This window comes from Cheilinus undulatus, linkage group 14 (genome assembly GCF_018320785.1).
Source record: "Cheilinus undulatus linkage group 14, ASM1832078v1, whole genome shotgun sequence".
Classification (NCBI taxonomy): Eukaryota; Metazoa; Chordata; class Actinopteri; order Labriformes; family Labridae; genus Cheilinus; species Cheilinus undulatus.
The window spans coordinates 35,123,984-35,137,517 of NC_054878.1; the positions used below are offsets into that span (position 1 = coordinate 35,123,984).

Genomic DNA, 13,534 nt, shown 5'->3' on the forward strand with positions numbered 1-13,534 from the left:
TGATCCCAGATGTCATCAGGCAAAAAGATGGGGACACCCTAAACTGATCATATAGAGCACCAACCAGTCATGTTTATAATCACATGGGCAGCCAGGGTTCTAGTCTTTCCTGCATGTCTTACCCCCACACTCTCATCCCTATATTTTACTTGATCCACTGTCCTATAAAGTAAAGGCATAAAAACCCCAAAAATGTACCTTTGATAAAAGACAGTAAAAAAAATGCAAAAAGAAAAAAATTCAAAATCTGACAGAGATTAATCCTGTTGAAGAACAGAAATTCTGAGACTAATCGCAACAAAAACTTAAATAGTTTGATAGTCCTACTAAAAAAATTTGAATATTTAATCTTTTCAGTGCTTAACAAACCCAAGAATGAACTGCTGCACTCAAAAAAGGGTCAGCACATTAGGGGTGACTCACATGAGGCAACATGTACCGTACCCAAGTAAGCTTGAGTCTAGAGGTCCAGTTTGTTTGACCAGAACTCTCACCTTGCACAGTTGGAAAGGGTGATTTCTGGCAAAGTCAGCTGCTCACACATGTACACAAGCAACAGTGTGCTACATGCATGTGACACAAAAAACCCTGGGTTCTTTTTTAATGATGGTAGAGTGTTACATGGCTTTATCTGATTAAAACCATTCAAAACAAGCCACAAATTGTCCAAAGTGTCATGTTGTCTCCACTGTAATCTCAATTGTGCTGGCTCTATCAGACATGATGGCCTATCTATCCTTAAGACAGGTTGGACTTGAAGCAAAAGTGAATGCAGACAAGTGTGGGACTTGGGTGTTGGGACATGCATGCTGATAACCAATAGCATGCCCTAACTGATAGTAGAACATTATATCCAAACATAAAATGTAGAGGTGTTGAGGCCTAATATAACATGACAGTTGTCCATCAGATCAATGTGACTGTTCTGCGTTAATCCTGGAGTGTGTCTTTAAAGCAAAGTAAATAGAGCCCAGGCTTACACTGAGTAGAATATAGTTTACATTTTAATTTGTTATCTGTTCACCCTGTTCGCCCTTTTGTTCCGAGTATCAAGCCAAAACAAAAGTTAAATTGTCCTCACTGTTCTTTAAAGCTCAACCCACCAGCCGCCAGGATTGTCATTTTCATCGAAAACATGGTAATACTTTTCTCTGTTTATCCTTCTTCTTACTCCACAGAGCTCAACTCTGATCCATCAGCCGCATTTCTAAAAATCTTTCCTCAAAACATTGTGGATGTACGCTTGTATGTATTAGTGTGCGGCTGCTCAGGGATTAACTCCACACCATTTAAAACCAGTCTGATAATCTATCAACATATGGCTGCTGGTAAAAACATGAATACGTTATCTCTCTCGAATATGCAAAACATTCTATATCCCATAATACTCTGCATAAGACCCTCTTCTATTGAACTCAAACTCACACTGGAGATGATACTGTTCACACTGTGATGTTGCATCAGTCAAAACAAACATGATGGGCAGGAAAAGCGCATAATTATCAGATTAATAACCATCAAGGGAGGGTATGAAACTTATCAACAGATGATATGCAGTGTTGTTTTGATCATGTCAGTTTGATCTGGTGGTCAAGAAACTGATCCCAGATCATTTTCAACACTGACATAAACACTCAGAACATGTTCTTACCTTTAGTAGCCAGCCTCAGACACTGAGTCTTAGTTTCCTAAAGAAAAGAACAAAAAAAAAAAAAGTAATTTTAATCAAGTCCAGACAAAAAACAAGCCTCCTTCTTGTATTTAGATTATAGAAATGCATGCAGCTCATGGTCAGTTCACTGCAGATATTTCCTTGTTTTATGTGGTGTATATAAACAGTACTTAAGTTTTGTTTAAACTCCCACTCTCTCAAAAGTCATAACTTCTTGCAGCAAAAGCTGTGATCACATTTAAGTGTAACTATGTGTCAATTTTTAATGTGTACACACTGTATTTACTCCTAGCAGCTGAGAGTTAAAGGCTCCCTGTGTGTATTCAGTGTGTCTTCACATGAATAAATATTTATTTACCCTCTCTGTGCTGCTCACAGCTTGTAGGTAGATGTTGTAGTTCTTCCTTGGTGCCAGTGGAGGATTCCAGAAACCCTGAGGATTGAAAAGTAGGTTAAAATCAGCCGTATATATACAGCTAAATATGAATACAAATCCACCCCAGATTTCACCTATTACCTTAGTTTAAGTATTTTCTGTAGATTTTTTTGACTTGAAGTATTACTTATCAGAAGGATTAATGCCTTATTAACAGACAAAGGAATATGTTTATTCACTTGATGATAAGGGTTAACAGAAGCAATAGATATCACTCTCATACAGTAAAGACTGATTTATACTTCACTGAATCTATGGCATAGCGTGCAACGTCAATTCATGCAGCTCTTTTCCTAAATAGAGTTTGTAGCCTGACTTTGTGTATTGCAAATCAGAATGAATGATTATAGCATATATATATATATTATAGCTTATGCAAACACATGAATGTGGTTAATCTCTTTATGATGACAGTGAAAATAGGTCAACAGATATCACTCCTGATTTATACTTCACTGAATCTTTGCTACAGCCTTGTAGCAATGCAGAGGCCTCCATAGCTCGATATTCACTTCCTCAAAAGTGTAAGTACATTTACAAACAATGCAGACTGCATGCCTTGTGATTGGTCTGCAAGGTAGCATCACATTTTCTGCATTTACAAAAAATCCCTGTCCTTTGCCTCCATTGACTCATAAGCAATACATTTCATTTCCTCTGATGTCTCTTCTCTTTCCTTTTCTGTGTTCAGGTCAGGTCAGGTATGGGAGCATATCACCACATCAGCCTTGGTCCTGTACTGCTCTGGCCTCCTGATGGTCATCCTCCAGGCCGGTGCCAGTCCCAAGCCCCATCTATCTGGGTACCCTCCCAGCTGCCCCCTCCATGACGCACAGGGTCATCCAACAGATGCCTTGGCCCCTAGTATGTACTGAGCTGGATCAGGCCCAGGAAAGTGCACAAGGTGCCTGTTAAAGCGGAGCTGCTGTTCCTGTATCTTGCACACAACCCTTCCATCCTTGCCCTCCTGAGCATGTCAACAAAAACACACAATTTTGCCAATGATACCCAAAAATGTGCCAAAGAGAAGTTGTTACAAAGGAGTCCAGTGGGCGCCTATGGCCATCAGTCAACACAGAGGCCTCACAAGAGTATAGTAAGACCATGTCCACATGCTTAGATACTGGGACCGCCACACTGTCTTGCTCATCAAACCCATCACCCCATGTACAAGTCAAAGACCACAGTTGATATCAGCCTCCAAGTCACCAGATCGATGGATAATGCTGCCAAGATACGTAGGTGAACTGCTCTTCAACTTCCACACCTTCACCATGGACACAGATTCAATGGCAGCATCCAAGGCATCCCCAAGTGCCTGGATCTTTGTTTTGGCTTAGGAAACATGCATTCCAATGCTCCAGCCTCCTCATTCAGCAAGTTAAGAGCCCCCACAAGGACATCTACAGTCTCCACAAGGATCACAGCATCATCAGCTAAATGCTAAATCACACTCCACAGTTCACTGCCCCTGTTACCCACCCTATTATCCGGTCCTTACAGGTACTGAAGAGCACAGGGGCTAAGACACACACCTGCCTCACCCCAGAATCAACTGGGAAGAAGTCAAAGGTGGAGCCACCGCACTTAGCACTCTCTGTACCAGAATATAGGGCAGACATCAGCTGGATGAGTAAGCATGGGATCCTGCAGAGCTCCAGAATCCTCTACTCACCAAGCCGAACACCTTCTGGAAGTCAACATAAGCTGCAAGCAACCCTCTATTAAATTCCCAAAAGCACTCAGTGAGGACCTGAAGTGCCAGGATGTGGTCTACCAATGACCTCCTAGGTGTATAATCTACTGCAGCTCTACACTAAACATACTTAACATATTTGGTGTCAGATGACATGGTTTCCTACACAAACAAGCAAAGATTATTGAGGAACTAGAAACTAGCAATAAAACTAGCATAGAAATTGCACAGCCAACTAGCATTTAGGCGAAGTATGTCACAGCTATGCAAAAGCCAACACAATAGTCTGCAGCTCTCACAACAGCAATGGCTAGATTCAGTGCAGAAGTATAAATCAGGCTTAAATATGACAAAATATGCTCACAGGCAGCAGCTCTATAGCCTGCAGTTTAATTTGATATATCATATTTGTTTCAACAAATAATAAATATGGCATTATATATAATATTCCAAAATAAAAGACACAAAAATTCAAAGCTTCTTATTAAACTCTTCGCTAAAAGAAAACTGAAAGTTTTACAGTGGTCATGAAGAAGAGCTTTTTTTTTTGTTTTGGGGTTCTCTCAGTATCCAGGTACTTTATGTGAGGGTATCATGTATTTTTCAGCTTTTTTCTCATGCAATTCTGTGCTTGCCTGCATGAAGACTTACGGCAAGCCTGTAAAACCAGAATAATATGCCACAGTTTGATACAGAAAATCATTCTCATTGAAAATTAACACAACTGCTCACCTGGATTTTGCATGATGTGGTGAGCTCTTCTATGTTCAGCTGTTATTTTATCCATTATTTGAGATTATACTGTATGTATTAGAGTATATAATATAAATTCAAGCTCACTCAAACTTTATTTCCCCTGTCTGCTACCTTTTCCTTTCCTCTGAGCCTATGTCTCTGTACTTTTTGCATTTAAAGTGCCAAGCTTGCGCTGATTTCCATTTGATCAATGCTTGTATTTCTGGCTGCACTACATCCAGAATTTGATGCTCAGATAAAAAGGCTTGCCTGATACGTCTTGTTGTCTCCCACAGTGAAGGGGAGAGGCTCAGGCAGGTTGCTTGGGGACAGCTGGGCGGCATAATAATATGGTGATCCACCGCTAGATGCACTGTGATAGGAAACTGGGACCTGGGAGAGAGTATAAATACATATATTAAAGATAAGTCCATCGCTCTTTTGTACAAATCCAATGTGAGTTGGTAAGAACTTTCTGCAAGTAAATATTGGATTTATTCAAACAATTATCCAAATAGTGCCTTCATGATGTATTTTAGCACATTAAAAAGAAGGGTGTGACTTTGAGATAGACATAGAACAGATTTATAATCACCTCATAACAGTCTGATGAAGCTTGACGACGTGTACGCTGAGGATTCACTTCTTCGACTACAATCTGGTACGCACTAGAGACCAAAAAAAATTTTTTTAACATGATACATAATAACTAAACAGCCTTTTATCAAACATATTTTAACCTAAGTAGAGTCATGCATAGAGTACCTTATAGGAGCTCCCTTGGCTTGTGCAGGTTTGAGGAGGACAGTGATTGTTGTTGCAGTTTCATTCAGGAAGGCCTCTGACCCATCGTACTCATCTATTGTCGGAGCTGAGGAGGAAAAGCGAATGTTTTAGTGTCCATATGTAAACATGATACTCAACAAAATAACATGTTTCAAACATGCCCATTGCTTACCTGAGATATTAGTAGTCACATTGATTGTTGTTGCAGGTCCAAACCCTTTAGATGTTGATGCTCGTATGGAGAGCTGGTACGTGACCCCTGGGTGGAGCATGGAAAACAGATGATGGGTGGCATTTGAGGGCAGGGACACAGGGAGACCCGGCCGCTGAAGAGGCACCGAAGGGTCATATGAGCGCAGACCGCTGTAGCTGATCTAAGAGAGGGAATAGAAACAGAATCCAAGTTAAAGCTGGTTTAAAAATAGCATTGTTTCTCAATAATAAATAACACTGCTGCTCATAATACCTCATATTGTATGATGATCCCATTTGGTTCAGTTGGTTCCTTCCAGTAAAGAAGGATTCTGTCTTCAAATGGAGTGGCTCTGAGCGACTGACTGGGAACATGGCCTGGAACTGTGAACATAAACGGACACAATATTAAACAATGCAACTAAAATCTACAGTAACAGCATGTCCACAAAATGAAGAGTATGCAGTCACATCTTCTTAGCAGATGCTTAAATGAAAGACACACTCAAAAAATATTCATGAAAGTTTTCTTTTGACAATTTCAGCAACATTAGTGTGATGTTTCATGCTTTTTGGATTCAGAACATTCCTAATGCAGTGAGTATCTACATTTGTTCTTCATTATTATTTTGTATCAACTCCAAAAAGTTACACCACAAATATTTAAGTACTAGGAAAAAGCTCCACAAAAATACATCACAGCATTAAAACCATTTCATCAGTCCTCTAGCACATAATATACTAAATTTAGAACTTGTTCTTTTCTTTTATAGACACAGGAAAAAAGTGAACTTCATACCATCTTCATCGGTTTGTATAATGGTCTCGTCACTCTCTTTCCGTCCCTCTGGGTTGGTCAGAATCATCTTCAGACTAACGTTGGTGTACGGCGGCAAGTTTCCCACCAGGTGACGTGGAGCTAGGGAGATAAATAAAAAATTGATTTAAATTCTTCCTTCATATTATATTCACCAAAGGCGTAAATCAGATGACTGTTTAACCCTTAAGTAAGTTAATATCTTTCCTATAAGACCAACATCGGTGCATGTCATTCCAACAGTTGGACTGATTGTCAACCGTCCAGAAAATTAGAAGTCAATTCTGCACATATCTCAACTGGCATTTTCCATTAATATGAGGTTATAAAGACAGAAAAAAACCCATGAAAAACCTTTGAAATACTAAAATGATTCTTGTAGATTCATATCCAATATATGACAGCAAAACAGCAGGGTATCAAAGGTTTAAAAACAGTATAACCTGAGTGTTACCTTTAGGGTCCATGTCCAAGCAGTCGGCTTTGCTGCGATTGTTGGCGGTAGTGTAATGGTAGCAGATTGTGACGTTAAAGGTGTGGCAGCGAGTGATGTTGTAACCCAAAGACTCCCAGTCCACAGCGATCAGGCGAGACCTGGTCTCAGCAATCTTTAGCCTCTTTGGAGTCCGCATGGGTTCTACAGAGAAAAGCAGAGAAGAGAACATAAAAGTAAAGGTAATGAATTTTGACTTCTTTGCCCTTTTTATGCAAATTCCCTAGGTTTGTCAGGGTTAGAAAAAATAACCCCTTTCTTTGATTGAGGAACATGTATGTAATTATTCAATAAACAAAGAAAACAACAGAAGTGCTGAATTAACCTTTTCCAACAGATAAAACCAGAGGGTTTCGCAAACATTCATTTCTCCTCCCCACTGCTGTTCAACCATTAGTCAAATGCAATAACTCCTAGGAGGCACATCTTTGGTTCCCATCTTTTATGAGTATTCAGGACTGTAATAGTCAATATAATCTACCTTCTCTCCTTCCGGCACAGAGCTTTAATTACCTTAACTGGCTCATTTAACTGGATCAATACCCCCCCAGACCCCACCCACCACTACAGATGCACACATACACACAGGGAGGCACCGCAAACAGGAAACCAATCTTTCCTTATCTGCTCTTGCTGTGTGATGTATTACGTGTGTTTACTAAGGAATTTGTACAAACCTGTGTCCTACTAGTCACTTAATATCAAACCTCTCATATTAAGGCTTTTTTTTCAAGCTGTTATTTATCTGATATTAAGTTTCTATCTTCTTTGGAGAACTTACAATCTGTAGCAACTACACACATTTGCAGGAGAGTATCTTTCAAACAAAGGCAGATATCACCATCACAGAATTTGTTATTAGTCCTGAACAAATATCACTCAATCTACACAGCAGCTATCACATCACCTTTAAAGGTCAAACCACAAGTTATACATCTGCTTCTCTGTTTAGAAAGCTGTGATTACACAGCTCGAAGTGAGGTATCAGCTCACAGTAATGTGCATCTTCTCAAATATAAAACTAAAGCTTTTAGGCAACTAAAATGTAGCCTTCTGTCTTCTTACAGATACAAGGTGGTTAGTTGCTTGCCTGCTAATCCACTCTCCTACCTCTAAAAGCAAAATAGTGGTGGGAAAACAATTCAGATGGAAAAAAAACAAGAAAAATTTTAAACTTCTAAACAATATAAAGGTATCAAGGGGAAAATAGCTCCTTTAAGTGTTTCAGCAAGCAGAATATTAATTGTAATGGAATGTTTTAGATATTTGTGATGCCCAATAATCGTGTAACTGAATGAGATGGAAGTAATTTCTATTACTTCATTTACTTTTACATCCAGAAACACAATGCAGACATGTATTGATTGATTTCACCTACTCAATTTCCCTTTAATTACCAGTGATTTCCCCTTGTTTGTTTATATTCCTGAGATCTTGGCTTATTTCTCTTATTATCTCTATGTAACAAAGATGGTTTTCCTGCTATAACGGATTAATTTATGTCATTATCTCCTGATAACAAGCCTTGTTGATCCATGATGCTAATTTTCTGGTGTTGTAGAAAGCAGAACAAGAGGCTGGTCACCGTGATAGATCATACTATGACTTGCCATGATGTCGTTGCCCACACCAGTGAGGTACACTATATGGACAAAAGTATTTGGCTTCCTGACCATTACACCAATGGGGACTGTAATGACACTGTATTCATGTTTAAGTACATGAGGAACTGACCCCTCTTCTACAGCTGTAACAACTTCTTGGAAGGTTTTACAGAAGATTTTGAAGAGTTTTTGTGGGAATTTGCACCCATTCATTCTGTAGAGCATTCATGAGGTCAGGCACTGATGTTGGACCAGAAAGCCTGGTTCACTATCTCCATTCCAGTTCATCCCAAAAGTTCTTCATGGGGTTGAGGTCAGGGCTCTGTGCAGGTTCTTCCATACCAACTCATCTAATCATATCTTCTGCTTCATGGTTGAGTGTCTGTTGTTCCTAAACACTTCCACTTTCTAATGACATCACTTACAGTTGACAGTGGAATATCCAGCAGGGATGAAATTTTACAAACCGCCTTACTGCAAAAGTGGAAACCATCACAACACCACGCTTGAAGTCACTGAGCTCTACATTATGACCCATTTGTATCAAAAATGTTTGCAAATGAAGACTGCATGGCTAGGTGCTTGATTTTATATGAATGTGGCAACAGGTTTGATTGAAACACTAGAATGAAATAATTAACAGGTGTGGCCAAATACTTTGGTCCATATAGTGTAATTTAAGCCTATTTCTATGTCAGTTCTTTGCTTTTGTCACTCTGTAGATACCAGATAAGTATGAGGAAACAATTTAACGTTGCTCAGTGTCACAGGAAATGGACTGTGTAAAAATGTATATGGATGCATGGCTGCTTAGGTTATCCAAACTCTGGCCTGTGGGCTTCAATTGGCCCACAGAAAATTCTAAAATAAATCAAATATGGCCCACATTAGAACATGATGCTTGTGCTTAACTGTGCTGTACTTCTAAGTTTCAACTCTATGTAGTGCTACTGACAGTTCTGTAAACAAGCATTTTGACATGAAGAATTCAATGCTTATTTTTCATGACTAAATGAGATGAATATAAATGGTAAACATACAGATGACCGAAAAAATGAAAAATATCTTGCATCGTTAAACCTGGTGAATAAAGACAAAAAATGGTTGATGCAGTTATGCAGCACAAATTGTTTAGTCTCCATAGAGTATGCTCCCTTTTAAATCCTCCAGCAGGACAGGATGGTGAAGGCATGACCTGCCCTACTACACATATAATTGGCTGGTACTTGTTACAGCCTTCACTGGTTGGTTGGTGGGGTAAGAATATTAGGATAAGCCAAGTAGAGACACAGTAGGTTGGATCATACCTTGGGCTTCTCTGGGGTATCTAGCTATGCAATGGAGTTGGCTGTGCTTCTTTCTAACTGCGTGCTTGGAGTAGAGGTATGAGTAGAGGTAAGTACCTGGGATTCAAAACACTCAAGAGTGCCTGTCATTTGCAATGTAACTGAATTAATAAACTAAGTTCCCTTGTGCCACTGCAGTAAAGTCAACCTAAGTTCATTTAAAAAAAAGATTTTTTAGCAAAAAAAAAATGTATTAGATGTATTTTGCAGCTCAGACCTCACAAGTTATCATCAGACAAGTCAAAATAGAGCAAACATCAAACATGACTTGTTAAGTCTGATTCTAATCTTGCAGATTGGCTCTGGTCAGACTAAAGAGAACTCTGTTACTCAGGAAACTCACCAAATTTAATTAAAAGTTTAGTTTGCTTTTCCTTGACATGAACTGTCTTCGACCGGTGCAATCGTCACTCTTTATCACCTGCTGTTGTTCCTTCCTCATCTATCTCTGCCTCGCTGTAACCCACCTGCTTCCCTCTGTCCGTCCTGGCGTTTTTAATAAAAACAGCTCACCTTAAATAGAGATGCTAGTCTCCCTCCAAACTCTTACTGCCTGGCTCTCTGTTTTTATTTTTTTCTTCTCTGGGTCTTCCTCCCTCAGAGGAGACAACACAAGGACACAAACTTGTCGCTTCTTCTGACAACCCATTATCTGCTTGTCACTCACACACACACACACACACACACACACAGGCGCTCTCACACTTGGTTATTACCCAAATACACACACATACGCTTCAGGTATAGTGACAGAACGGAGATTAAATCTTGGAAGAGCATGTATAGGCTCCTGTTTATGTGTGTGTGTACTTCTCAATACAGCTTCCCTCATAAGAATAAATCGTCAAGGGCAAACATAACTTTTCACTCACAGAGCTGTAAATACAAACATGTTCAGGTTTGCTAAGTCATTTAGATGTAAATAACTTTCTAATAAAGACACATGAGAGAAAATGAGAAAGACTGAAAAAAAGAAAGATAAAGGACGGTGGTAAAGATGCCCAGGCAGGTAATTGCCCACTGAGCAAATATTATTGCTAAACTGTGTGTACGTGTGTTAATAGTGGGGGTGGGGGTCACAGCATTTCATTTTCGCCTCAACCTGTTATTGGATGGTTGACATTTAAACAGCCCGAGAGGAAGACCTATTGCTTTTCCTGTCTGTCTCACTCTCTATTTCAGTCTCTTCCTCACTCGTCTTACCCCGTCTCTCTCCACGCTCAAATCAATACCTCTGATCCTCGCCATAAACCTGACTATTACACACACAGACACACACCCAAGCATGGTTAGAGCAGTGTAATAAATTGTATTGATTTGAGGGTCTCTTGATGCTAACACAGCTTCACATTGAGATGGTCTTCAATGTGGAATTAAAACAAAATATACGACGCAGACACACAGGCAGGCACAAGTCCTCCTGCTTTGAAAACCTCATTCCCCTCCTGCTGACCCATAATGCTTTGCTGCTTATCTCTATTTAAACTCTGGCCAGTGAAAGAGAAACGAAGGCAGGATAGGAGGAGAAACAACAAGGAAAATGGAAATGTTGGAGAAAAAGATGAGTGAAGGAAATGGGGAAGAGAAAACAATACAGAACAGAACTCAATGTAAATCTAGAAAAGGAAAAAAATGAGTAAAGAAAGAAAAAAGAAAGAGGGGGAATACAGAATAATGAAAGGAAGGAAGGAAGGAGGGAATGATGAAGGTGGGAAGGATAAACTTAGGGATAACAGAGATTAGAAAAGACGGAAGTTAAGAAGGAGAGAAAGACAAAAGGAAGGATGGATGTAAGGAACAGAAGGACATAAGGAAGGACCAAGGGAAAAAAGGAAGGTAAGAAAGACAGAAGAAAAGACAGCCTGAAGGAGCAAGGGAGGGAAAAGGAAATAAAAGACAGTAGAAAGGAGGGAAAGAAGGAAGGAAGTGAGAAAGAAAGGACAGACTGAGAGAAAAGAGAAATGACAGGGAAGGACTGAGGGAAAATTGAAACAAGGTTGGGATAGGAAAGGAGGAAAGAAAATACAGATTGAAAGACTTGAAATGAAGGAAGGAAGAAAGATGCCAGGAAGAAAGGTAGGAAAAAAAGAAGGAAGATAGCAAGAAAGGATAGATGGAAAGGAAAGACAAAAAGGGCAGGGGAGGACAGAAAAAATGAAGGAGGGGAAATGGAAGAAGGGTTAGAGGATGATAGGAAGAAAGGAAAGACAAATAAGGAGATGGAAAGAAGGAAGGAGGGAAAGACAAAAGGAAGGAAGGATGGAAGGAAGAAGGGAAAGAAAGAAAGAAAGAAAGAAAGAAAGAAAGAAAGAAAGAAAGAAAGAAAGAAAGAAAGAGAAAGAAAGAAAGAAAGAAAGAGGGCAGGGAGAGTAGCATAGAGAATGTTTAAAGAGAAACCAAAGCAATGTGTGGAAACATGAAACAGGGGCTGGAGGGAGAGAGGGACTGATAAAGAGAGAGAGAGAAAAAGATGAGAGAAGCCGAGAGGAGGGACGGGGAGAGAGACGATAACTAGTTTGGATCACAGCCAGAGTCAAACGGGACCAGGTCCAACGGTAAACCACAGAGGCTGCCTTGTCCCTTCTCTCTCCTCCTCCACTAGACAGACAAACGGCTGGATTCATGTCAGAACTAAAAGGCTTTGTTCTCCACAGATGGAAGCTTTGAAAACAACAACAATACCAATAAACACCAACAATAACACCGAGGATGGCAGGCTTCATATCAGCAGAATCCAGAGGTTGGAATTAAAGAAGGGCAAACAAAAGGAAAAGAAATCAAACTAAATGAAACAGAACTACGCTAAGGGCGGAAAATAAAACCTGTCCCTCAACATTAAGCATTAGGAAGAGCCAAGAAATACAGTTAAAAAACATAGAGTGTCAAAAAGAAGCTTAAGGAAAAACAGAGAAGAAAAGAGGTGAGGAAAAAGGGAGGGGGGACAGAAAAGGTTGACAGGAGATGCAGCTAAATCCAAGTTAATCTGTCCAATTAGTTCTCAGTAATCCTTCCACTGTCATGAGGAAGACAAATGAAACTCGGGTTATTCATTCTATGTCAAACCCTCATTTTCTTTCTGCACGTCTCCGTCTCTATGGGCCGGATTTAAGTGACATGAAAGGTGCAAATTTGCACTGCAACGTTCATTCAATTTGCACTCGCAAGCAATTACTGATTTGCCTATGCAGAGGCTTATAATGCAATTGGCAACCAACACCGACTGTGATTTTAAGAAATGGTATACATGTGTGTAGATTTGAGGGATTTATATCAAATATCAACAAGCTCAGAAAGATAAATTGAGAAAATAATAAAGCTGAAAACATTTAGACCCATGGGATTAGGCTGGTAAAAACAATCATGGAGAAATCTCCAAGAAAGTTCTTCTAAGGATATGAGTCAGAAAAAAAATATCTGAAGGAGATACACAACACTAAATCCACCTCCTGCAATGAAACAAGGTGCATTGTCCACTGGTTTAAAAAGTAAAATAAGGAGTGAATATTGGTATTTTCAGGAGTAAATGACCAAAAATAACCAAAAGTATAAATCCTGAATATTACAGAACCTTTTCATTTTGTCATTAAGGTCAAGACGGGGAAGCTCAATTATGTACTCATTATGTACTCATTATATTGTACTCATTTTACAACTTTTAAAATGACGAGCAACAGAAAAGACAATTCAGTGAAAACCCAGTATTATCTTAAGTAACAATGACATTTTTTATTTGTTCAATATGACATTCCACAACTTT

The 13,534-nt window shown here is 39.4% G+C and overlaps 1 protein-coding gene across 15 annotated transcripts in view; it reads right to left on the reverse strand.

The window, feature by feature from the left end:
• ptprk (protein tyrosine phosphatase receptor type K) overlaps positions 1-13,534 on the reverse strand; it is a 168,134-nt gene that overhangs the window by 43,039 nt on the left and 111,561 nt on the right. For all 15 annotated transcript variants that reach the window (XM_041804637.1, XM_041804628.1, XM_041804639.1 and 12 more), the window contains 9 exons: positions 6,789-6,971; positions 6,317-6,436; positions 5,792-5,901; positions 5,498-5,699; positions 5,305-5,410; positions 5,135-5,207; positions 4,810-4,932; positions 2,031-2,105; positions 1,652-1,688 (listed from right to left, as the gene is read on the reverse strand). In XM_041804637.1, the coding sequence (XP_041660571.1) occupies positions 1,652-1,688; positions 2,031-2,105; positions 4,810-4,932; positions 5,135-5,207; positions 5,305-5,410; positions 5,498-5,699; positions 5,792-5,901; positions 6,317-6,436; positions 6,789-6,971 (1,029 nt within the window). The remainder of the gene's footprint in view (positions 1-1,651; positions 1,689-2,030; positions 2,106-4,809; positions 4,933-5,134; positions 5,208-5,304; positions 5,411-5,497; positions 5,700-5,791; positions 5,902-6,316; positions 6,437-6,788; positions 6,972-13,534) is intronic.